The sequence below is a fragment of the Hyperolius riggenbachi genome, chromosome 10 (assembly GCF_040937935.1).
Source record: "Hyperolius riggenbachi isolate aHypRig1 chromosome 10, aHypRig1.pri, whole genome shotgun sequence".
NCBI classification, from domain to species: domain Eukaryota; kingdom Metazoa; phylum Chordata; class Amphibia; order Anura; family Hyperoliidae; genus Hyperolius; species Hyperolius riggenbachi.
Window position 1 is genome coordinate 70045322 of NC_090655.1, and position 26302 is coordinate 70071623.

Here is a 26302-nt window from a genome sequence, read left to right on the forward strand (position 1 = left end):
TCAAATTCACTTCCTGGGCATTTTGATTGGCCCAGTTCCAAGCTGCATGCAGTTGCCATCAGATTTTCATTCATGTTGGAATTATTAGCATATTATGAATCAACCCTTCTCATAACATAACTGCATAAGTTTATCCTATTTATCTCCACTAACCTCATATTTGTATTGTTTGTAGTCATTCAATATTGAAAATGAACAGGCAAAAAGTAACAGAACAATTTTGCTCTCCTTAATGTTCCTTACACTGGGAGTGATCAGCTTGGTGGTATACATTGTCATGGTAGGTGAAGTTCATATATACCATACTCATATATATATATATATATATATATATATATATATATATATATATATATATATATATATATATATATATATATATATATATATATATATATATATATATACAGATTTATATTCTGCTATATTAGAATAGATTGCAATACATATCTATTTTTTTCCCAAGGGCTTCGCTTTTGGAATATCTGGAGAGAACCTGACTATGAGATTGAGGTCATTATCATTTAAGGCGCTACTCCGACAGGTAAATATTGAATATCTGTGGCTTATTTATTCCTCTGCAGGAAAACATGTAAACAGTTTAATGGCTTAACACACAGGAATGAAACACAGTAGAGGAAAAGGGGCACCGTGATTTACATTGAAAACGTGTTCGATCCGAAGGATGGGTCAAATCACATTTAGTGGTAAACAGCGTACATATATGTACGCCACCAGTGTGTTGGCCGCAGGGTGAGTTAAATGATGGCTCCAAGTCATAGCAACTCTAATGGAGAAGTAATTTGGGGTTCGGATCGTTGGAACCCTGTACGTTCACTGTACGTTTATTATGGAAAACGTCTGCATTTTGCGTTTCAGAAGGGCATTTTTCTGATAGAAGGGCAATATGGTCTTTCAACGTATTATCCTATTAACTTTTCACCCAGGGGATCATTTTTCATCTTCTCTAAAAATAACTTTGTAGCACTTAGCAATTGAAAAACGGCTTAAAAGTAGGACAAAAAAAATGATAAACTTATTTTTTGCTTGGTGGGAGCTTTAATGGTATTTTATTAATAAGGGTCCATATGCAGTTAACTTTTTCTCCTAAGTTTTCTCTGAGGCGATAGATTCAAACATGTCAATAAAATGCCTTTTAAATCACCAGCAACCAAGAAAATACTTAAAATTTGATAGTTCTTTTTCACCTACTTGCTCGAACGGATACGCAGTGGTAACAGCGAGCGATATCGGGATGAGCAACAAACGCGACACAACCCCTGAAGTTACTTTAAAGTGAACCTGCAGACTAAAAATCTACTCCGCAGCACTGAAAAGGCTTAACGAGAACCTGTACTGATTACAAATATTTAAAATAAACACATGAGGTAACTTCAAATGAACATTACATAGTTACCTTGCCATCAGTTCCTCTCAGACGCTCACCATTTTCTTCTGACAATAATCCCTTCCAGTTCTGACAATATTTTGTCAGATCTGAAATATTTCAGTTGCTGTCAATAAAATATCAGTTGCTGTCGGTTATAGCTGAGAGGAAAACTGATGTACCAGGTAATGTCCTTGTTTCCCTATGGCTTAAGTGGGCGATGTTACAGTTTAACTGTGTGCTGATTAGAAAGCAGTTATGGGTAATAGCCATTTTCAAATGGAAAATTCCCTTGATCACAGTGAACAAACAGGTCGTGGGACAGGAGAAAGAGATTGAGGAGTAGACTACATGGAGGGTAAGTATGAATTGTGTATGTTATTTTGACTTTTAGCTTTCAGTTCAGGTTTTCTTTAATGTTTCTTTAACAGTTTCACAGCATCAGAACTTTGTTTTTCTTACTCAAGCCTCATTTTTAGCTGCACAAAAGCTAAGCCCCGCCCCTTCACAGAAATCTGCCTGGGCATTTTTCCCCTGATGCTGTGCAAAGCATGGTGGGATTTCTGATGTTGTTGTTCTCCTTCTGCTGTTTTTGCACACATTTCTTTTTTTTTTTTGTATTTGAGATTTGAAGCCTAGCTCACGCAGCTGGGAGAGGTGATCAGGACACAGGACAGTTGAAACTGTGTCTCATGCTCCCTGTCACCTCCTTTCAACCAAAAAGATGGCTGCCCCCAAGAAATCACAAACATTTGCCTTTTCTTTTAAAACAGGGTGGGTAAGAGATTATATTCAAAGGAACAAGGAAAGAACACTGAAGTGGCAAATAACCTATAGTATGTGTTGGTGACCCAGCATCAACACTGATTGTGTACCCTGAATAATAAATGAATCTCAATTAATTACCTCACATGCACATTGTCAGCAAAGATAAATATCAAGAACATGTAAAGAACAGCTGACTCTTGGGTGCATGCTAGGAAATTTTAATATAGAAAAATTGCTGTACAAAAAACCCACACATATTCATATTACTGAAGCACATATGACAAACACCACATAGACAATATTTAAAAACCCTGGAACAGGGTCCAAGAAAATCTTAAAAGACAGGCCAACTACCTTACACCCTCAATATCGTCTCTTAGAGGCTGCAGTCCTCCAAGAGATTGTGCACCAGACTACGACCGGAACAACTTGTATATGGAACACAATTCTATAAATTTCTTGAATTTGAAAGGCACTTGAGATTGGATATGGTACTATTGGACCGTGATATGTACTGAGGTGATGGATAGACTAGGAATTGCGTACATCCAACTCCTCTTATTGCAAAGTGGAATCCATGGCTATCCAGACATGTCTATGATCTTATGGATGACAGGAGATGTCTTGATCAGGTGGACTCAATCGCAGTCATATGCAACATCTGTGTCCATTGGCTAAGTTAGTAGGTTGGACTCAATCACAGTCCCCAATATCCAATGTCACATAGACAAACTCTGTTAGTACTTCATGCTATGTATCAAGAACAACAGCTCGTGGCAAGAAGCATAGAAGACAAAATGGATCACATATGGCAAAGCAGAGATGTGGAATCATGCAGACATGATGAAAAGCTGGCAATGAATATCCTTTAGCAAAGCAATGGTGACAAAAGGCACTCAATGATGTTGGTAAATAGCGTTCAAAGATGTTAATGCAGAGCTCACGCACTACTGCCAGTTAGTGTCTACATGCAGTCTGGTTAGATGTAGCCGAGTATAGCCAGCAGCAAAGTTGTAAAGTTCACAGTTCATAGTTACCATATCCCTATGATACGGATTCCCAAAGGAGATAAGTTCCGGATGGTCCAGGTGCCTGGTTAGAGGGTGTGATGGATGGCGTCAGACGCTATTGTATCTGACATGTTTCGCCGTCTGCTCTAACGGCCTCTTCGGAGATTAGCATCTAAACGTTGTAAGCACCAAACGGAGCAGACGGCGAAACATGTCAGATACAATAGCGTCTGACGCCATCCATCACACCCTCTAACCAGGCACCTGGACCATCCGGAACTTATCTCCTTTGGGAATCCGTATCATAGGGATATGGTAACTATGAACTGTGAACTTTACAACTTTGCTGCTGGCTATACTCGGCTACATCTAACCAGACTGCATGTAGACACTAACTGGCAGTAGTGCGTGAGCTCTGCATTAACATCTTTGAACGCTATTTACCAACATCATTGAGTGCCTTTTGTCACCATTGCTTTGCTAAAGGATATTCATTGCCAGCTTTTCATCATGTCTGCATGATTCCACATCTCTGCTTTGCCATATGTGATCCATTTTGTCTTCTATGCTTCTTGCCACGAGCTGTTGTTCTTGATACATAGCATGAAGTACTAACGGAGTTTGTCTATGTGACATTGGATATTGGGGACTACGATTGAGTCCAACCTACTAACTTAGCCAATGGACACAGATGTTGCATATGACTGCGATTGAGTCCACCTGATCAAGACATCTCCTGTCATCCATAAGATCATAGACATGTCTGGATAGCCATGGATTCCACTTTGCAATAAGAGGAGTTGGATGTACGCAATTCCTAGTCTATCCATCACCTCAGTACATATCACGGTCCAATAGTACCATATCCAATCTCAAGTGCCTTTCAAATTCAAGAAATTTATAGAATTGTGTTCCATATACAAGTTGTTCCGGTCGTAGTCTGGTGCACAATCTCTTGGAGGACTGCAGCCTCTAAGAGACGATATTGAGGGTGTAAGGTAGTTGGCCTGTCTTTTAAGATTTTCTTGGACCCTGTTCCAGGGTTTTTAAATATTGTCTATGTGGTGTTTGTCATATGTGCTTCAGTAATATGAATATGTGTGGGTTTTTTGTACAGCAATTTTTCTATATTAAAATTTCCTAGCATGCACCCAAGAGTCAGCTGTTCTTTACATGTTCTTGATAAGAGATTATATTACCATATATTCCGGCGTATAAGACGACCCCTCAACTTTTCCAGTTAAAATATAGAGTTTGTGATATACTCGCCGTATAAGACTACCCCTCTTCCAGTGCACACCAAATAAAAATGTTAAAAAATCATATACTGGTGCTATGTATGAACAGATATTGGTGCTATACTGTATGTGGTACCCAGTATATAACAGTATTATTATTATTATTTAGTATTTATATAGCGCCGACATATTACGCAGCGCTGTACAGTCTATATATATATATGTATATTGTCTTGTCACTAACTGTCCATCAAAGGAGCTCCCAATCTGATCCCTACCATTGCCATATGTCTATATTATGTAGTGTAAGTACTGTAGTCTTGGGCCAATTTTTTAGGGAGAGCCAATTAACTTATCCGTATGTTTTTGGAATGTGGGAGGAAACCGGAGTACCCGGAGGAAACCCATGCAGACACGGAGAGAACATACAAACTCTTTACAGATAGTGCCCTGGCTGGGATTCGAACCAGGGACCCAGCGCTGCAAGGCGAGAGAGCTAACCACTACGCCATCGTGGTGCACCCAGTATAAAGGCAATTGACTGATTGGATTGGTCAGCTCTCCCTCTCCCTAAGTGGATTGGTCAGCTCTCCATGACTACCTGTTTATCAGAGCGGTATGGAAGAATAGATTGTGCTGTGCCCATAAAACACGCCTCTTTTACCCTTCTGGCCCACCCTTGTATCCTATTTACCTCCTTCTCTGCCTCTCAGATCTCACACATATGCGCCTGCGCCTCTTTACTACAGTCCTCAGCAGCGATATCTGAGAGGCGGCAACAGGATAGGGCTTATCACCCGGCAACAATGACGCCCGCCGTAAAAGACAACCACTGACTTTTCAGATGATTTTCAAGGGATAAAAAGTAGTCTTATATGCCAGAATATACAGTACCTATCTATTTTAATAAAAAAAAACTAATGTAACTTAAATATGTTTGTTTAGGCTGTAGTTCCCCTTTAAATAGAAAATAAAAAATGATCTCCTAGGAGAAAACACTGGAGAAAACGTTAATTGCATATTGGCCATGGGCTCTTTTTCTTTTAAGTTTTCTGCTAGGAGTTCATTTTTCATCCTTTTTTTAAAAATAACTTTTCAGCACTTAGCAATTAAAAAAGCACCAAAAAGTATGTTAACAAGTACTGTCAAAATTATTATTCTGTTGGTCGCTGGTGACTTAAAAGTAATTTTATTGAAAATGTGAGAAAATATCACCTAGGACAGGGCTGTCCAACGCCAGTCCTCAAGGGCCATATCCATGCTGGCGTTTGATGGACTGAGAAATGTGTTCTACTTGATGAGCCACACCTATCCTGATTCAGTCCCATCAGTTAATTTGAGCTGTGCCAAAAATGTGTGAGGACCTCGGCTCTTGAGGACTGGAGTTGGACAGCCTTGAGCTAGGAGAAAACGTACAGTAGAAGAAAAAGTGCATTGGATAAGGACCCTCATGTTTTATGTATGGGTGATCAATCAGATGCAAATAGTTTCAAATTAATGCAAGATTATGCAATTTTTTTTATCAGTGAATAATTTATTGAAAGAAGTAACTTTTCTCGATCAGAGAGGATGATTTTTATATCTGGTTAAGTGTCCGCAACAAACTAAAGATGCATTTTTGTGTTTTCTAACAGGAAATTGGGTACTTTGATGATCATGCGAATGCAGTTGGAGTTTTGCTAACCAGACTTGCAACAGATGCTTCCCAAGTAAAAGGGGTAGGTGTTACCAGTGATGAGCGAAAATGCCAATATTTTTTCAAATGAATTTTTGCGAAAAGAATGTTAAATTAGATTTTCAAAGCTTTTCACAAATTTTTGCAATCAAAATTGTTCTTTTTGCATTTTCCCAGTAAAAAATGTTGCGGTAAAAATATTATTATTTTTGTGCTTTTAATGGTAAAATATCAGCTTTTCATGTTTTCACAAAAACCATTAAAATGGAAGCTATTTTCGGGGAAAAAAATTCTCAAAATCCAAAATAGTATTTTTGATGCAAAAATGACTTTGACAATTGGCGTGAACGCGGTGGCAGCCCCAGGACCGCTCCATGCCGATTGGCGTGAATGGCTCTCTATGGGGCTAGCAGTAGATCGCGCACAGGCTGCTCACACATCTCCAGCTTGGAAGGCGCAGCACCACTCCGCCTTCATTCTCCCAGCGGCGATCACCGCTCGGAGACAGTTAGATGGTGAAACCACCATCTAATTAGGCTGTACAGCGCTGCGATCTGCAGCAGCGCTGTACTGGGGACAGCCATGTGATACGGCTGTCCCCTCTGTTAGTGCAGAAGTGATCTGCTGTCATAGGCTGAAGCCGATCATGCTGATTGGCTGGCGGGGGGAGGGAGGGAGGGAGCGGGAAAAAAAAGAAAGAAATATATTATAAAAATAATAAAATAAATATTTATTTACAAAAAAAAAAACACCGGGGGAGCGATCAAACCCCACCAACAGAGAGCTCTGTTGGTGGGGAGAAAAGGGGGGGTCACTTGTGTGCTGAGTGCTGCGGCCCTGCAGCTTGGCCTTAAAGCTGCAGTGGCCAATTTCAAGCAAAAAGGCCTGGTCTTTAGAGGGGTTTAACACTGCGGTCATCAAGTGTTTAAAGGGCTGTCTTTATACTCCTGTTTAGTGTTTCTTTTCTTATGTACACACAAACTATTTCTTTATGGGACACTCGCTACTTCTCCTCACATTCATTTGTACAGTGATCAAGTATTTATATTTGTTAGAATCTTTTGTAAATTTTACATTTTGCATGTATTTCTATTTTCCTTTGGTTAATTACTTAACTACTTACTGCTTTACTCCACTTTTGTTTGTGTTATTGTCTGCTCCTGTGTCTCCATAAGAACAATTCATGTAACCTGCATTCTTCCCCATGGCTGTGCCACTTCATCAGAGATTTCACACTTGTGACTTTCCTTTAAGCGGGTCTTTCACTCAGAATAACGACTGGACTGTTTCTTTCCATTTCCAGACAACAGGCAGTCGGCTGGGTTTGTTGACCATGACTGTGTGCACGCTACTGACGGCAATCATAATTGCGTTTGTTCACGGCTGGCAGCTAACGCTGCTTATTTTGGCCTGTATTCCATTTTTGATTGGTGCAAATGCTATTAGGATGACATCAATGGCTGGCCATGCTGCAAAGGATCAGAAAGCCTTAGAGGAAGCTGGAAGGGTAAGTCAGCTTAATTGTCAAAATGCAACGGAAAATGACTTGCGGTGGCTAATCCATCTCTCAATATATTTCACTTATGAAATAAATTAGGGGGATGATGAAATAATTGAACACCTGGATAGCTTAAATGACAATTTATGAGCGTCATAAAGTACACCTTTGGGAAATAGCGCTTTCCATTAGGGAAATGAGCGTACCTTTGCTAGCATTTGTAAATGTTGTTAGATTGTGATTCATGAGAGCGCATTAAATGAAATACCATATTTTCTTTTTATCACCGCGAATGATTATGAAATAAGCAACTTGATTTAAAATGACTCAGTCCCAAAAAATAGACTTATTAAATTATCTGGGAATTATGACTTCTGGCCTCTTCTAGTCGGCGTCCATGCCAAGGACAGTAATTTGGGAATTTTGTCATTCGCCATTAATTCATTTCTCTGCCTCGGAAAGGAAGATCAATTTTAATAAAATAAAAAGTACAGTAGAGTTTGAACATATTTCCATTCTCTCTGCTATAACACTGACAAAAACTGAAAAAAAAACCAATCTAGTATTTAAATATTAGAGATTAGCCAAGCAAGACAAAATACACATGGTGAAGCAAGTATGAAGTATGGTAATTGTGATTACTTTGGTTGCTTAGTCTGGCCACATTTGAGATTGGTTTGCAATAACCCTACCTCCAAGTAAGAAGTAGTTGTGATTGGCTGCTTAGTCTGACTATTTTTTTTATGTTAAATTGCAATAACCCTTCTTCCCAGTATGAAATAGTTGTGATTGGTTGTTTAGCATGGCTACGTTTGATGTTAATTTGCAATAAGCCTACTTCCAAGTATGCAGTAGTTGTGATTGGTTGTTTAGCATGGCTACGTTTGATGTTAATTTGCAATAAGCCTACTTCCAAGTATGAAGTGGTTGTGATTGATTGGCTTCTTAGCCTGGCCACATTTGATGCTAATTTGCAATAACCCTACTTCCAAGTATGAAGTAGTTGTGATTGGTTGTCTAGCCTCATCACGTTTGATGTTAGTTTGCAATATCTTTACTGCTAAGACTTTCAGTTTGGCAGGCATGCTATAACCTTTACTTGGCTACTCATAAATGATTCACTAAGACAAATAGCATGTCTTATCAGAGTTAACATGCCTTATTAGAGTTAACACGCCTTATCAGAGTAGCATTATCCTTACACTTTGATTGACCCAATAGGCTGCCTGTAAAGTTTCCTTTTAAGTGACTGGCAGCCTATTGGGCCAATCAAAGTGCGGGGATAATGTCCTTTAAAGTGAATGGACCTGCAGGGGCTCAACGCAGGAAGAGTGGAGCTCTTGTCATTGCCAATTAGCGGGCATAAGTTTGTAGCGCTCGCTATGCTACTCTGATAAGTCGTGTTGACTCTGACAAGGTGTGTTAACTCTGATAAGGCATGCTATTTGTCTCAGTGAATCAAGCCCTATGTGTGGAGAATGTAATGGAAGAGACATGCAGAGGTCTCAGGCATATTTTTTGTGATGGAAGATGGAGGCCAGGAGAATCTCAAATCTGTCGGTACACCAAGTGTCCAAATAATATTAAAATTGAAACCAAAGAAGGTGGAGGGCCTGGCAAAAACAGAGAAAAAAAGTTTTGGCTGATGGAACAATTATACTATGGATTTTTAAAAAGCCAAGTTTAAATAGTTCAGGGATCCACTGACTCGGGTTAACCTGGGATAGCAAACTTAAAATTAAACCTTTTACGTTAATTAATTATTATCTTAGTATATGCCTCTTTTATGGGGAAAAAAACTTTTAATAGTAAAAAGGTCACTATGAATAAATGAAAGCCTTTAAGGTCCTGAAACATGAGGGCACTTAATGTGTGTTAAAGAACCATATGTAATGTGATAAAAACTGTAAAAATGGATATAAGACCAGCATTCAATATTACTTGCTTAAAAAAAGTAATCACACACAAGATGTACAACTAATAGCAGTGGTGTCCTGCAGGACTCAGAATTAGGGCCAATTCTCTTCAATGCACATATTACATATCACATAGCAGATGGAATATAATTTAATCTTGCCATTATATGCTCAACTAACTCTGTAATAAAGTATATTTATTGAAAAATGAACATTATCAAGGAGGTCTATTTTTTTCACTTGCAGGCATCTGTCTGCCAAATGTACGAATAGGACTAGTTTATTCGGCAAAGTTCTGTTTTATGATTGATATCAGTAGGGAGGAATTTATTTTTGTTAATATACATAGCAGTGTTTTATTCTTGTGGATGATAGAGATGAAGATGATTTAAAGAGTTTGTATGTTGTGAAATTGTAAAATAAGGAGTAAATTGGTTCTTGAAGCATTTTCTACATCCTGTTTTAATAAGTTTTGTTGAAATGCCTGAACATGGGCTGCGTAATATGTTGGCACTTTATATATACAATAAATAAATAAAATAAATAAGTTCATAGCATTGCTTGAGAGGTTATGATGTCTTATGATAACACATTACATGTTTTAAAGAGGAACCAAACTCTTGCACAGCACACAATGAAAGTCTTTATTCCACATATAGTTTCTGAAGAAATACACTGCTCTATTTTCCTGTGCTTGTATAGCTAGATCAAAGTGTTTAATTCAGCTCATCAGCTGCTGTTAATAGATTGCAGTCAGCATTTTTGTTGTGTCAGGCTATGTTATGTTATGCTATGCTAGTGATGGACATGCCTAGGAGAACTCATGGAGAAGCATGTGATCAGTTTGGTCGTCAGGTGATAGATATGTAAGTCTCTGAATTTCTAGTCATGATCATGTGCTAAATCCAGATGTGATCACAGCAAATCAAAGCTCTGCAAATCTGCTGGCTGATCAAACAAATCACATGCTTCACCATGAGTTCTCCTAGACATGATCATCACTAGCTATGACTTTAGAGGACCTACAACCATGTTGCTTTGATTGTTTGTGATCTGTTTATATCATGACACTACAAACTAACCACTTTTATTTATAGATTATGTTTATTTGGCTATCAAGCATACTCATCATCTAAAATTTGTACTGTCTCGGCAGATTTCAACAGAATGTGTGGAAAATATAAGAACAGTGGTGTCCTTAACAAGAGAAGATGCATTTTTTGAAAGATACAGTTTAAGCTTAAGCGGTCCATACAAGTAAGTGATATATTCCTTTTGTATATATTTCATTAAATTTCTTCCTTTATGTATGACATGCAGCTATGCTCATATGAAAGGCAAAATGGTGACATTTCTTCCACTCACTGCCATGAAGCTAGTGGCATCTTAGACTAATGCCACTCTTCCTTCAGGGCGCACAGCACCGGCCGCGTAGCACCTGAGTTTGGCGCGGCTGTAGCACCAATGCTATAATCTGCTGCCCACACACAAGTAATTCAGGGTTCCAGTGATTGCTGAACCCCACATTACTTCTCCCTCAGAGTTGCTATGACTTGGCTGAGGAATAGTATTTAACGCAGCAAAGAAATTTTAGTGGCAGCAGGGCATTCGGCTCACCCTTCGCCCAATTCACCAGCAGCGAAAAAATACTATTTCTTAACCTCCTGTCTTTAACAAACAAAGCTAATAAAGTGGAAGTGACAGGGCCAGTCATAGTTGCAATGGGCAATGGGGTTGGCTCTCTGAACCTTACTCTCTGCCAAAAAAACCCCAGCCTCCCCAGCCAGCTTCTGGGCTCTACCAGGTCTCCCCTTCAACTTTATTGTGGTCCCCAGGGCTCCTATGGAGTTTTTGGAAGCATAGCGACTAGTTTTAGGCACTAGTTGAGGGAAATTAGTTTCAGGCATTAAGTTTAGGAAGTGGTTTTAGTTGTAGGCAGTGGCGCTAAGAGGGGGATTAGTTTTAGGCATTGGGTGAGCAGTGTTTTAGGCACTAGGAGGGGGGATTCGTTTTAGGCGTTGGGTGAGGGGTGTTTTAGGCACTAAGAGGGGGGATTAGTTTTAGGCATTGGGTGAGTGGTGTTTTAGGCACTAGGAGGGGGGATTAGTTTTAGGCATTGGGTGAGGAGTGTTTTAGGCAATAGAAGGGGGGATTAGTTTTAGGCATTGGGTGAGCGGTGTTTTAGGCACTAGGAGGGGGGATTCGTTTTAGGTATTGGGTGAGGAGTGTTTTAGGAAATAGAAGGGGGGATTAGTTTTAGGCATTGGGTGAGGAGTATTTTAGGCACTAGGAGGGGGGATTCGTTTTAGGCATTGGGTGAGCGGTGTTTTAGGCACTAGGAGAGGGGAATAGTTTTAGGCATTGGGTGAGCTGTGTTTTAGGCACTAGGAGGGGGGATTCGTTTTAGGCATTGGGCGAGGGATGTTTTAGGCACTAGGAGGGGGGATTAGTTTTAGGCATTGGGTGAGTGGTGTTTTAGGCAATAGGAGGGGGGATTCGTTTTAGGCATTGGGTGAGGGGTGTTTTAGGCACTAGGAGGAGGTATTAGTTTTAGGAATTGGGTGAGGGGTGTTTTAGGCACTAGGAGGGGGGATTCATTTCATGCATTAGGTGGGAGAGTTAGTTCAATCACTAGGAGGGGGATTAGTGTTACGCATTAGTAGTATGTTATTAGTGTGTGGCGGTGGGGGTTAGTTTTATGCACCAGGGGAAGGATTCAAGTGGATATGGGTGCCGGGTTTGTCTATAGTAAAATATTATTATATATTACTGTAATATTAAATTACCAATACTTTTACTATCGGCAATTCCTGTGCTCCGAATTCATGCAGTGAGCCTTGTCATGTTTTGGCTGATAAGAATATGTAGATAATGGATAGTGAGAACTGCCAACTGATATCTGATATGCCTTCTAATTCTCTTCTTCAGGGATGCTTTGGCTAAAGCCCCCCTCTATGGCTTTACTTATGGTCTATCCCAGTCAATAAACTTCTTTGTGAATGCAGCTGTATTCCGATTTGGAGCCTGGCTGATCGCACATTGCTACTCCACATTTGAGAACGTGTTCATGTAAGTACTCTATTTCACAGATGATGATGATTTCAGTCCTACTGTATTTCTCAAGCTGTGCATCTGCTTGCAGCGTTCTGCTGCAGCTGGTCTCCATTGTACAAATGTAGCTGAGCAATGGACCGAGTGGGTGGTAAAAGTTGTACATTAGTGCTACTGGGCTGTTATGCAGGATTGGAGGATTGGAAGGGTGTTAAAATGTTTTAGAGATCAGAACAATCTGCAGCAGGGCTGGATTTTCCATACGGCACTGTAGGCACGTGCCTACAGGCGCCTTATGTGGGAGTGGCAGCCCCCCTCCTCAGATCACTAACCTCAGGAGCTTACAGTCTAATCCCTGCCTCATATCACTGACCTCAGACACGTACACCCTAATCCTTATCTCACGTCACTAAGAATGATATGAGACAGTGATTAGAAGGTAAGAATCAGACAGTTAGTGACATATAAAAGGGATTAGAGTTCAGAATATTTTTACTTGGGGCAGGGAAGGATTTCTGGATAGGCCACAAAGGCCCAGGCCTTGGGCAGCAGCCAAAGTAGGTGCCTGAAAATAAAAGAGGGGTTACTACATATGAAATAGGAGGCTAAAAATGGGGAGCAACACAAGAAAAAGGGAAACTGATTCCCAAGGGAGCTGTTGATGAAAGAGAGGGATTACAGTACATGGATGTTACGCATGGAAGAAGGGGGCTGCACATAGACATGGAGGGGGGCTCTTGCACATGGAAGGGGAGCCCCAACATGCTTGGCCTAAGGGCGGAGGTCTGTGCATATGCAGAAGACCCAGACTTGACCAAACTGAGCCAGTTACTGGGGCTGTTTACAGCTGAACGGCAGACGGCGGGAGGACGGCATGGGACTCAGGCGAGCTTATGGGGCTAGAGGAAGCCCCGGGTAAGTATCAAATCTTTAGTGTCAAATCTTTAAAATGTTTCTGGTACAGTTTAACACCCCCTCCCCCTCCATCTCCCCGAATTTGTGCAGCAGCAGGGTGACCCTGCGCCAAAAAGCACAATGCGCCAAAATACCATGTATGCTCTCTCTGTGTATTTTAAGTTTTACAATTTTACGCAATAGTGGTCCTTTAAATTGTAGTATTTCATTATATTTACATCCAAACTTCAATAACAGATTTTGCATTAGTGCATTACAAGTCATTCCACTGGGATTGTCCCAGCACAATGGGTTTTGCAGCTTTTGACTAGGAAAGCATTCTTCTAACACAATATTCAGCATTCAACAATGTTTATTGTTGTTTGTTTGCATCTTGCACCTATATTCCCTACATATACTTACTTACCTATGTACGTTTAGTCAAAGGCACATGCGGCTTGTAAACCTTTCACTGTAAAACTCGTTTTGCCACATGAAATGTTCCATTATCTTTATTCAGAAGAGTGTTCTGTTTGTGTGGCTCTTCAGCATAAATTAACTTAATTGTCTTATTTTGTTATGGAGGCTCCGGTAAAACTACCTGCATGTGCTAGATCAAAAGTCGCTCGAGAGCGAAGACGTTCTAAATCATAGTCATACAGAACTCTGAAACAGAATATGTTCTTTTCCATAGAGAAAAGTAATTGCTCCATAAATATGTGCACGCTCATCACTGTATGTATTGCTTTGTTATCACAGAGTGTTCTCTGCAGTTATTTTTGCTGCCATGAATGTTGGACAGACTTCAACTCTTGCACCTGACTTTGGAAAAGCCAAGGTATCCGCTCAGAGAATTATGAAGCTTTTGGAGAGGAGGCCAGCCATTGACAGCTACAGTGAAAATGGGGAAAAATTGGTAAGACAGTAGCACATGTGTATCATGATGACCTAGGTGTCTTTTTTTTATTTTACAAACAGTGAGGGGAGTAACTAAAGGGAGAGCAGACCTTGCAACCACAGGAGGGCCCAGAACTGTGGGGGCACACAACTACTTCACCTCTCTCCAATACCGAGATCCATATTTCAGATTAGGTGTTGTTGATGTGCCTCAAGGGGGGGAAGAGGCGCTCAATGAAAGATAAAACTGTGTTAAAATAGCGAAAATAATAAAGGGAGAGGAGTCTTACCTCAGTAATGACACATTCATACATATATGAAGTTTAATTATGCACAGGCAATGCGTTTTGGGGGTCTAAAGCCCACTTCCTCAGGTCAAATACAGTGCCAGAGATGTATCTAGAGCCAAGAACTATTGTTCAACGTTCCTTTTTGAGAACCACAACTTTTTTCTACATTTGCCATTGAACTTGTGATGTACTGCACCATTTGGGCTCCCGTTATTTCGGTGTTCTTCTTTTTTAGGGTGTTGATCACCCTCTAGCATTGTTGTTGTGGCTAAACTTTTGGGTTGAGGAATCATGATGGCCTCACTTCTTTTAAGACCACTAGTGCAGGAAATCCCAGGCTGTGGGGGTCACCAAAGAGAAAAGGGAAAAGTGGTATAAATATTAAGGAGGCATTAAAATGATTTAAGGTTGCACCTCTAACAAAAAGGTATGATAAGCTTCATGTTAAAGAGATGTGGCAGAAAGATGAACAACTACTGAAGATGGTCAATGAGATTCAAAGAAGCTTGCAAGCAAATGCATGTAGGTTGGAACTGGCCCAATCAAAACTGGCAGGAAAGTAGAAATGAACAGAGGTGCCAAAAGGATAAAAGTAGCTAAAACTTGGGGGAGACAGTGGTGGACTTACCTCCTCCAGGTACTAGTCCCCTTAACATACATAGCAATTTTGGTGACGATAGCATGTATGAGGGTTATTGCTATATTGCTATTAACCCCTAAATTCGGCACAAAATTATGTAAAAATTACACAAAATTGCGAAATTACAATTCCTGATCACATTTACAAAACGAAAGGAATTATGAGTTTACCTGAAATTTCTCAGTACAATTTTGCATCGTCATTGCGAAATTACGATTATGCAATATGTGTGCTCAGCACTAATAATGTGTGTTGCACTCCTTGCGGCTACTTGCTAAAGCTGGCCACTAACGGTCCAATTTCTAGCGAAAAATCGTTTGAGCGATCAGAAATTCTGATCGGATTGGTTGTAAATAATCTCCATTGGTGGACTCAATCGATTATGAACAAGTGAAAAAAATGTCGCCCGAATGAATTTTCGTCGAATGAAAATGTGGATTTTCTTGGTGGTCGTGATAGATAGGAAGCAAAGATTGGTTAGTTGATGGTGTAGTGAACGATTTTTCGTCCGATCAGAATTTCTGATCGCTCGAACGATTTTTCGCTAGAAATTGGACAGTTAGTGGTCACCTTTTAGGCTTCAGGAATGATAAACATAATGTCCGTATTGCACTGGAGGCTAAAAGTGCAGGCACCTGACCAAAGATACTGCATAGATATAAGAGTAAAGCTGGACACTAATGGTCCAATTTCTAGCGAAAAATCGTTCGAGCGATCAGAAATTCTGATCGGATTGTATGTAAATAATCTCCATTGATGGACACAATCAATTATGAACGAGTGAAATAAATGTCGCCCGAATGAATTTTCGAACGAAAATTTGGATTTTCTTGGTGGTCGTGATAGATAGGAAGCAATGATTGGTTAGTTGATGGTGTAGTGAACGATTTTTCGTCCGATCAGAATTTCTGATCGCTCGAACGATTTTTCGCTAGAAATTGGACCGTTAGTGGCCAGCTTAAGAGTCATAATTTCAGTTCATAATGTCTGCTACAGATTACCGTCTGTTAAGATTAGTCAGGTAAATGAAAAATAATAAAATAATGTCTAGTTAATACTATTGCATTTTCCAGCGCATAAGACGACAGGGTGTATAAGACGTATTTGTATACTGCACTGTATGTACTGGTGCTATACTATATAAACAGGCACAGATACTGGTACTGTACTGTATGTGGTACCCAGTATACAACAACCAGCCAATCATAGCAAGCGATGTACCTTACCTGCGATTGGCTGGTTGTTGTATACAAAGCCTGCTGGGATTGGTCAGCTATCCCTGTCTCCAAGACTATCAGAGCGGTAGTGCAAACATGCCTCTTTACCCCATCTGGCCTGCCCTTGTATACTATTACCTCCTTCTCTGCCCCTCAGATCTCGCACCTGCACCGCTTCACTGCAGTCCTCAGGAGCAAGATCTGAGGGGCATTGTGGAAGAAGCTTTGTCACAGTAAATGCATGTGTTTCTGTATTGTAGAGTGCATTTGAAGGAAATCTCGAGTTCCAGGAGGTCAGATTTGTCTACCCAACAAGACCAAAAGTCCAGGTTCTTCAAGGGCTGAATATCAAAGTCTCCAAAGGACAGACGCTTGCACTGGTGGGGAGCAGCGGATGTGGAAAAAGTACTTCAATTCAGCTGCTAGAGAGGTTCTATGATCCCGTGGACGGAAGAGTGGTAAGAAAATGTTTGGGACTGGCACCATGACTTTAAAGTGGATCTGAAATCTTGCACAGGGCAGAAGGAAAACATAGAGAAATGCACCCTGTGTGTATTTAGAGAGTTTAGCCTGTCTAATTAGGCCTCATCTGTGAGTAATCACAAATGTAATTTGATTTCTCAAGTGTGTCAGCTGGCTGCCTCAGCAGAGCAGCTAATTTGTAACATAAAAATGTATTTTCTTTAAAGGTTATTATGCTGTTGCTTATCTTTTAGAGCAGAGAGGGAGTTCTGAGTTCAGGTCCGCTTTATATAAGATCTGATCAGTAAAATCTGCCTTCTTGCTAGGAACAAAAATCTCAGCCAGAGATCATTTTTTGCTGGTCTGACAGATGTAAAACGAAATCAGTTGCATAATGTTGCTGCTCTTCTCATCCTATCAGTGCTGGCAAACTATATTGATCTTGCTGTTATCAAAGTAGAAAAAGAGTTATCAACCATACTCTTTTAAATCAGTTAAAACTTGAAACATAGGTATCCTTAGAGATATACAAATTCTTGCACTACCATAATATTGAAAAAAAAATGCAAACATGTACAGATGTATTGCACCTGCAAATATTCACAGAAAGGTGGGCTTTAGAGCTGCAATTTTTCACCTCTCGGCTACCCAACCCATGATCATATATCAAATTACATATATTTGACAATTCCAGAAACACTCTTGACATATTTCGTGATGCAATGTTCACTTCTTCAGGAAAAGGTATTGGGTATTGTTCATAATTGTAGTTATACGGTATAATAGTATAGTGCAGTAAAGATCCTGCTAGCCATCTGGCACAGGGCTCTGAAACCCCTACATGAGGAAAAAGGCTGAACAAAGAAACCTATGGTGTCTGGCTGCACATGCGAGTGGCAATAGTCCAAAGAGCCTACCTATATTGCTGTTACTTCTATCAGAAAGCCAACTCATTACTCATACCGAATAGAGGCAGTGGCATAACTACTGGGAGAGCAACCACTGCAGCCACGGGGGAAGGGGGTGGCAGACACAACATATCATCCTCCAATACAGGGGCGCGCCTCTAGAGCAGATGTTGTTCCCTCACTTACTATGGGTGGCTGGAGTCATGTGGCCACACTGTTATTGGAGGGAATCATTCATGGTGGACACATTTGTTGTATGATCCATGACACACGAGACCCAATGCAATAGAGGTCCAAACAGTTGAAGTATAGATGGGGCATTGGACATTGGGGACCAAATCATGATTAGCAGTTATACCCTTGAATAAGCGGTTTATTTTGAAGCAAGTGAAGTGTGGTCCGGTGTTAGTCGGGGGGCAGAAATGCAGACATCAAACCAACAAATGTTGATTCCGGTGATACCTTTAATGACTGCACATGGTTTATTGCAAGCTTTCAATTATTGCATGGTTCTGATACAGTTCTGTATAATGCCTGAAGAAGAAACTTTACTTTTTGCAAGCTTGCAATAAACCATGTACAGTCGGTCATTAAAGGTATCACCGGAATTAACGTTTGTTGATTTGATGTCTGCATTTCTGCTTATTTTGTTGAGATGGTACACATGCATTTGACTCATTTTTGGCAGCAAATCACTGTTAAACTGCCACAAGAATCTGTTAAGTAGTACAGCAATGTTGTAGTGAATACTTCTGATTGAGCTTTCTGTTCCTTCATTTTCAGCTGGCAGATGGAATGGATACGCAGTCGCTGAATCTGAAGTGGCTGAGATCGCAGATGGGAATTGTGTCTCAGGAGCCCATGTTGTTTGACTGCAGTATAGCGGAGAATATCCAGTATGGAGATCTGAGCAGACAAGTAGCCCCTGAAGAAATCGTAGAAGCTGCAAAGGCTGCAAATATCCACACCTTCATTGAAAACCTACCTGATGTAAGTATATAGGAAAAACAAAATATATTATAGAAGATTTACAAGAATGTTTTCTCGTGGAATTTTCATCCAGCTTGATTGACAGTTAATGGTAGCAAAGAAGGTGAAAAGACTACTTCATAAGTTAAGACATATGAACAAGACACTATGGGGTGGAGGTACATGTTGGCATAATATAGAAACCCTAAATGCTGTAAATCAACTGGCAATGTTGCTGACTGCAGGGTTTGCCTTGGCCAAGTGTTTCAAGTGGTTTGGAAACTATACCCAAGCAGTGCCAATGTATGGGGATGACTGGGGTGGGGTGTCCAACTTAGCTGATGATCCACTTGTCCTAAACAGAACTACGATGCCAGAAGCTTTGGGGAATTTATAGACACTCTCACCTTATGGCTGTAGGTGCCTTTAAGTGTTAGTGTACTTATACTTACAGTAAGTATATCTAACTGGTCTTAAAATGGGCCCCTGATCACTAAAGCCCACCTGCTCACCCTGCAGGATGCCAGAAATTACTGTGCTCAGACCATGGCCATGTTCCTGCTGCCAGTCAGTCTAACTGCTCCATAGAATAACACTAAATAGCAAATGCAAAGTCTTTGGAGAGCTTAAACATTCATGTACACCAGTAATGTTCAACTCCAGTCCTCAAGGGCCAAGGTCCTCACATTTTTATGATACAGCTCAAATGCACTTGTTACTGCAATCTGGATCTATCGGTACATCCAGATTCTGCCTCACTAACACAAACAGGACATACTAGTACGTCCTGTCAATCAGCCGCAGGTGCGTTCCTGGGGGTCTTTTGTGGTATGATTTACACGTCAGGGATTGGTGAAGGGGAGCATGTGTTCCCCGAGCCAATCAAAGTGCCTGGTAATTCATGAAAATGACTCCAATCAGGAGCCATGTTTACTCATAATAAGGAAAGTAAAAAGTTAAAGTAAAGTAAAAAAAAAAGAAAAAATAGAACACTTCCTGGTAACCCAGGATAGTGGTTGTAGCGCCATCTAGACCAAAAAGTAATTTACAGAAAAATTACAATAAAAAAAATATAGTTATTAACGCTTGTAAAGCCCCACCCTCGCCACCCCCCATTTCTCCCTTTATTAGTCCCTCCTAAAACACACGCATGGCTATGTCTATGACCCTTGAGGATTTGATTGGAGTTGGACAGCCTTGATCTACACATTATGAAAACCCATGACTCTGAGTAGTAATAAAGGTTTGCTGGATCTGTTCTCCAAGGTTTCCAACCTAATTGAATCAGTATCATAGGATTGTCATCAGATGTTTATTTATTCAGGAAATGTACACTTTGAATCGTATAGTATAAACATAATTACATGTCTCCTGTATTTCAGAAATATGACACACGTGTGGGTGATAAAGGAGCTCAGCTATCAGGAGGACAGAAGCAGAGAATCGCCATTGCCCGAGCCTTAATACGAAAGCCAAAGGTGCTGCTGCTGGATGAGGCAACATCTGCTCTCGACACAGAAAGCGAGAAGGTAAGTCTGGTTGGACCACCTTGTGCTGTTTCTCGTTAGCCTTTTACACCACAATTGTGGCACATATGACCAAACCTGCCTAGATCAGGCAACAACCGTCATGTGCTGATGGGTCTCTTAAAGTGGACCTGAACATGTATTGTTAAATGGATGACACGTCTATAAAGTGCTGGTGATGCTTTAGGGGCAAATGTTTATATTATAAAATATATACATACAGGCTGAAATCGTTTTTTCTTGTTCCTTCTATGGCCCTAGATGAAGGTTATGTGGAAGGGTTGGGAGGCTATGTTTGCTGCACTAGCTTTTTGACCCTGGGAGGTCAACACAAATAGGGATGGCCCTACTTAGCAGAACTCATGGAGAAGCATGCGATCAGTTTTATCAGCTGATAGTTTTGTAATGTTCTGATTTGCTGGTCCTGATCATGTGTTAAACCAGGAAGTCATCACAGCAAATCAGGACCTGACAAATCTATCAGCTGATCAAACTGATCACATGCTTCTCCACAAGTTCTACTAATTAGGGCCATCCCTAAACATGAATGGGTTGTGGGAGTGGTAATGATAGAGGAAGAAGGGTCCCATCAAAGTTTGGTTGTGGGGCACCATGATTTATAGTTATGCTCCTGATATCTGTACTGCTTTTACCCAATTGGTGGCAATAGAGATTGATATTTAGTGACACTCAGTGTCACTGATTGGATGGAATAAAATACAGTTACATGGATCCATAGGGCAGATTTAAAGAGACATTGTCAGGCCCTATTGAATACTGTATAATTGACTACTGTTATTGTACATGGAAAACCTATGCCATAGTTTTCACCTTCAAGAGGAACTTTACCAAAAGATAATAGTAGGGGAAAAATAATCCAAGACATTGCAAATTAAGAAGTTAAAAAATAGAACCTAGATCAATAAATGATTGATACTTACCATGTAATTCATTCATGTTGTTCGATCCACCAAGAGACTGTAGGTCACCACATTTACTGCTGGCAGGCATGAAAAAAAATGGACAGCACTAGCTGTCCTTATCTATAAACACACCCACTAACAATGTGATAGGTGAAAAGGTTGGTATATATATATATATATATATATATATATATATATATATATATATATATATATGTATGTGTGTGTGTGTGTGTGTGTGTGTGTGTGTGTGTGTGTGTGTGTGTGTACAGAGGGAGATACTGCTTGCTTGGCAATATATGTACAGAGGGAGATACTGCTTGCTTGGCAGTTGGCAGCAGACTTTATTTCCCATAATGCAACGAGGTTCACAGACAGGAAACTGTCATGGCCATGGCATCACACTGTGGGAGGGGTTTCACCACAATATCATCCATGCAGATGTCCCTGATGAACTATTATAGAACAGGTAAAGATTTCCCATGGGAAAGGGGGTCTTGGCTACTGTCTGATTGAGTTTTTGCAATAAAGTTCCCTTTTAACTGATTTCTGGTTCAGTGCTGCTATTACTTCATACTGTAATAACTGAATTTGCCTGGAGTTCTCTAGCAATATGTCATTCTGTGTGCAAGCCTGACAATGTAGTCAATGTTCTGCTTCTTCTGGCTGAATATATTACTTGGCTCTCATTTTAATGTTATCTTTTACTCTTATGAAACATTCTTCTATTTCACTAATGAACAGGCACACAATTTAGAAGATGCCGAAAGTATTAAATAACTAGAAATTGTGCTTTTCTACAATTACATTTTGCTGAAAAAAATGTTGTCAAGGGCCAACTTTCAATTGTTCCACTAGATTGAGCCGGATAATGTAATGAACTGTCTGTCGTACCCTCCGCAGGTTGTACAAAAGGCTCTGGATGATGCCAGACAGGGCAGAACGTGTGTGGTGATCGCACATCGACTCACGACAGTACAGAACGCTGACATCATCGCCGTCATCCAGAATGGAAGGGTCATCGAGCAAGGCACTCACCCCCAGCTGCTGGCCAAACAAGGAGCCTATTACGCTCTTGTAAATACTCAGGTCTCTAATTGATAGAGGTCTTCACCGTTTTGTGCTTACTTACTAGCATGTTATGCACTAAATTAAATGGTTTTCCAGGTCAAGGGGGAAACATTTAAATTTGCTGCGAACAAGCAATGAACACTTGGGTACCCCGCCCATAAATCCAGGAGATGTCCTTGCTGATGGTGCTGTGGGTAACTACTTTGGCTTCATACCCAGGCTGGTGCTGCTCTGAAAACAGTGATCAGATATAGTGGAGTATACTTAAACATGTACTGGTGATAGTTGTACGCACACATACACGTACACACAGTGTCTTAAACCTTTCACTTTCTACGGCTAGGTTTCCACTGTAGCATGTTGCATTTTCGCATTTGGAAACTTGTATGCAGATTTTCTGAGATTGAAAAAAACACAAAATATTTGATACGCCTTTTTGTGCGAATTTTCGCAGTGGCCCTAATTTACATGCTCTGCCTAGTGATTACATGACAATTTTCTTATTCTGGTAAAAAAAACGCATGGGAAGAATCGCATTGTATGCAGAAAAATTGCATATGAAAAGCAGAAAAATGCAGCAGGCTGTCAGTTTTTTTGCTTGCATACAATTGCATGTAAAAAAACATTTGCATGAAATGGAAACTATCCCATTTACAATCATTGTTTTTTGCACTAATGCAAATCTTCATCATGAAAGTTCACTGAAAAATCGCACAAATGGAAACGTAACCTTAAACACACTAAGTAAACCTCATATTTTCTCCTAATTTAAAATTAAGCAGCTGTTGCTAATAAGCGGGAGTGGAGAATGATGGAGCTCTATTTAGCTATGTTTAACTAAACCAACCGTTGTCGCCACCTTATCTTTTCAGGTCTGAAAGGGAAGATTAATAAATGTAGAAGTTCAGTTAACTATAGCGTCACGATTTTCTGTCTTCACTTTTTAGCCCATCCATGTATGTAGATAGTTGTTGAGGGCTTGATATGAGACGTGTAGCCAAGCTGTACCAAACATGTTCTCTGCCTTTAAAAACTCAAGTTTACTTTAGTCACTTCCATGTGAGAAAGTAAAAGGTGTACTTTAAACTAATAATTGTGCCACTTTTTGAATGTGTAACTAGCTTTATTGACAATCTGCCTAGTCCATCTAACTGAAACAGATGACCAGGATTTACATACATTTTTTAAATTTAATTTTTTGGTGTGTGATTTCTTTTAGTCCCCTCCCCTTTTAGTCTCCTTATTTGTTTACTTTGAGAGAAAGCTTGCACTTTGTATCAGAGTGAAGTATGGTCATTTTCATTCTGAATGAGTGACAGTGTTGCTAATAATGTAGTAAAAACTGTTAATTTCAGTCCATAAAGCCTCATTATGCCACTCTTTGCATAAATATCAACCCTAAGTGGGTTGCTCACCCTCTGTTTAGAGGAATGGGGGTGGGGTGCTTGGGGCTCTAAGAGTGAGTGGTGCCGCTATGACACTCACTTGAGAGAGGCTGTTGGTTGATCTAGAACACTAGTAATATTGCAGCAAACTGCCTCCTTATCTCAAAAGCCTAATTTACTAGGCTTCTCTATGGCCGCAGAATAGCGGAGATCCTGATCTGTGTTTATTAAAAGCTACAGATGGGACGAATACCAAATATCCTCAAATCCCGAATCCAAAAAGATTCTCGATTCTTTTGAATGTCTCAAATCTTTTAAATCTCTAAAATCTCTTGAATTGTGTACATAAGAATTGTGTGATCCATGAAAGAAGAGTAGTTAGACTAAACAAACATAGTATATTCTAAGTCTAGCTACTATTTCTACACACATCACTCAAGTGTTATGTACAGGATTTGAGAGATTAGAGATTCAAGATTTGAGAATTTTTTTGGTTTCAAATTCAGATTCAAGGAAATTTGGGGCTTGTCCCATCTCTGTTAAAAACTGTCTTCCAATAGGTAGAAAAAGCCTCCAACGCTCATCTGAGTCTGACCAGACCACAGCCAGGATTGCTAAATGATTACTGAAATAGTGGTTGTGTGATTGCAATCAAATGTACCCACCACACAGTGAGAATGTACAGATACTTACACACTCCAGATTTTTATTGTCCAAAATGATTTTGATTGTATTCGATTAAAATCTAGATTATGTATAGTAGGGATTTATCAATGAGAAGAAAATATTTCTGAGTTTATGCAAATGTATGCATATTTGTATGTAAATATGTGCAGTTTCAAAATGGACCAATTCATTTAAACCTGGGTTTTCAAACTGCATATATTTGCATAAAAATGCATACGTTTGCATAAATTCAGAAATATTTGCATCTCATTGATCCTCCCTAATGTATAGTTGTGCTCTGGTGTTGTTCGCCTCCCCTTTGGTGGGTCAGATCACTCTTGCCCAACCACTACTTTAGCAACAAGAGAAGTTTGTCAGGCACACAGTAAACTGGCTGCAGAGTGGATATCACAAGATAAATAGTGCACTTCAGATGACGCTCAGTGTGCTCAAAGCAAAAACATGCAATGGATGAAAATCAGAGAACAGACAACTGCTTGACACTACTGATAAGTGTTTATTGCCATCAATTGTGATAAGTAACAGTCCATAACAAACAATCAAATAGGCATGAAGGTTGTCACTTATTGTGAAGGGCAGTTGGGGGAGTCAGTTGTAGCAATGGGCGCTGCTGGGTGCACGGCCTGACGACCGTTTCACTTGAAAAAGCTTCTTCTGGGGCTCACAGTGCACTATAGGCTTCAGAAGAAGCTTATTCAAGTGAAACGGTCATCAAGCCATGCACCCAGCAGCGCCCACTGCTACACTCGACACCCCCACCTGCCCTTCACGATATGTAACAACCTACATGCCTATTTGAATGTTTGTTATGGACTGTTACTTATCAAATTGATGGCAATAAACACTTATCAGTAGTGCCAAGCAGTTGTCTTCTCTCGGAGTTTCATTCAACCACTACTTTAGTTGTCGGAATTTCCAATAGACTTCTCACAGCAGTCTGCAGCCCTCGTGTCCTCGTGTCTCCCTTCTCCCTTTACCATAGAGAAGAACTCACTGCTTGGCTAGGAGCTGTGCTGTATGGCTACATAACACTCATTTCAAAACTGCCTTTTAAAATGTTCATTTCAGGTGACAATCACTTAAAGTGTGTACATAGGTTTAGAGATGGGAGATGAGCACTCACCCTCTTTGTTGTACCTAGCAGGAATTTATATAAAGCAGAATATCATTGCTTTCCTTGGCTTCCTGCCATTTGCACATTTGTGTCTTTTGCACTTTGTCATATTTAATCAGCCTCATTGTCTTTTGACTTTTTTGTACTTAAGTGTATTCTATTGGGGTGTTCTTCCACCATTCAAATCTAACTTGGCTGCAAAACTGTTGTTGCTTCCTTTGTTCCCTAATGCTGGGAATACACAATGCATTTTTTTTCCGCTCGATTCTCAGTTCGATTGATTTTGCCGCTCAATTCACCACTTGATTTTCTACTGGAAAAACGCATGGTGTATTCCCAGCATAAGATTCTTTTTTTTCTGTTTTTCTGTACTGAAGTGAGTATTAAAATAAAAAAACAGATACTCACCTAAAGAGAGGGAAGGCTCTGGGTCCTCTAGAGCCTTCCCGTTCTCCTGCCGGTCTCCTCATTCCCCCGCAGGTTCTCTGGTTCGAATTTCCCGCCACGGGAGACTTCGGCAAACTTCGTAAGCACTCGCGCTCCTGGCTTTGTACTGCGCACGCGCAAGTGTGCCGGAGAGGGCGCAGTACGGAGCGGCCCGTAGTTGGTGAAGCACACTCCTGTCATGTGACTTGTGATTGTGTTTTTTGTGGCATCTCACTCTTGCAGGAGCAGTGAGACTACTTTTACTGGATTTACAATGATTGAATTGTCAGTGAAATTAAGTGCTCCTCCTGTAAAGGCGTTGGGCTTAATTCACTTAGACAAATAGCATG

General features: G+C 40.3%; 1 protein-coding gene across 3 annotated transcripts in view; it reads left to right on the plus strand.

Annotated features, from left to right (window-relative positions):
• The window catches only part of LOC137536099 (ATP-dependent translocase ABCB1-like), an 89457-nt gene extending 64563 nt beyond the window's left edge, over positions 1-24894 (plus strand). For all 3 annotated transcript variants that reach the window (XM_068258135.1, XM_068258134.1, XM_068258136.1), the window contains exons 19-29: positions 176-280; positions 467-544; positions 6038-6121; positions 7382-7585; positions 10649-10749; positions 12421-12561; positions 14197-14353; positions 16742-16939; positions 18635-18841; positions 20203-20349; positions 22173-24894. In XM_068258135.1, the coding sequence (XP_068114236.1) occupies positions 176-280; positions 467-544; positions 6038-6121; positions 7382-7585; positions 10649-10749; positions 12421-12561; positions 14197-14353; positions 16742-16939; positions 18635-18841; positions 20203-20349; positions 22173-22370 (1620 nt within the window). In that variant the 3' untranslated portion in view covers positions 22371-24894. The remainder of the gene's footprint in view (positions 1-175; positions 281-466; positions 545-6037; positions 6122-7381; positions 7586-10648; positions 10750-12420; positions 12562-14196; positions 14354-16741; positions 16940-18634; positions 18842-20202; positions 20350-22172) is intronic.
• Positions 24895-26302: the final 1408 nt, after the last annotated feature.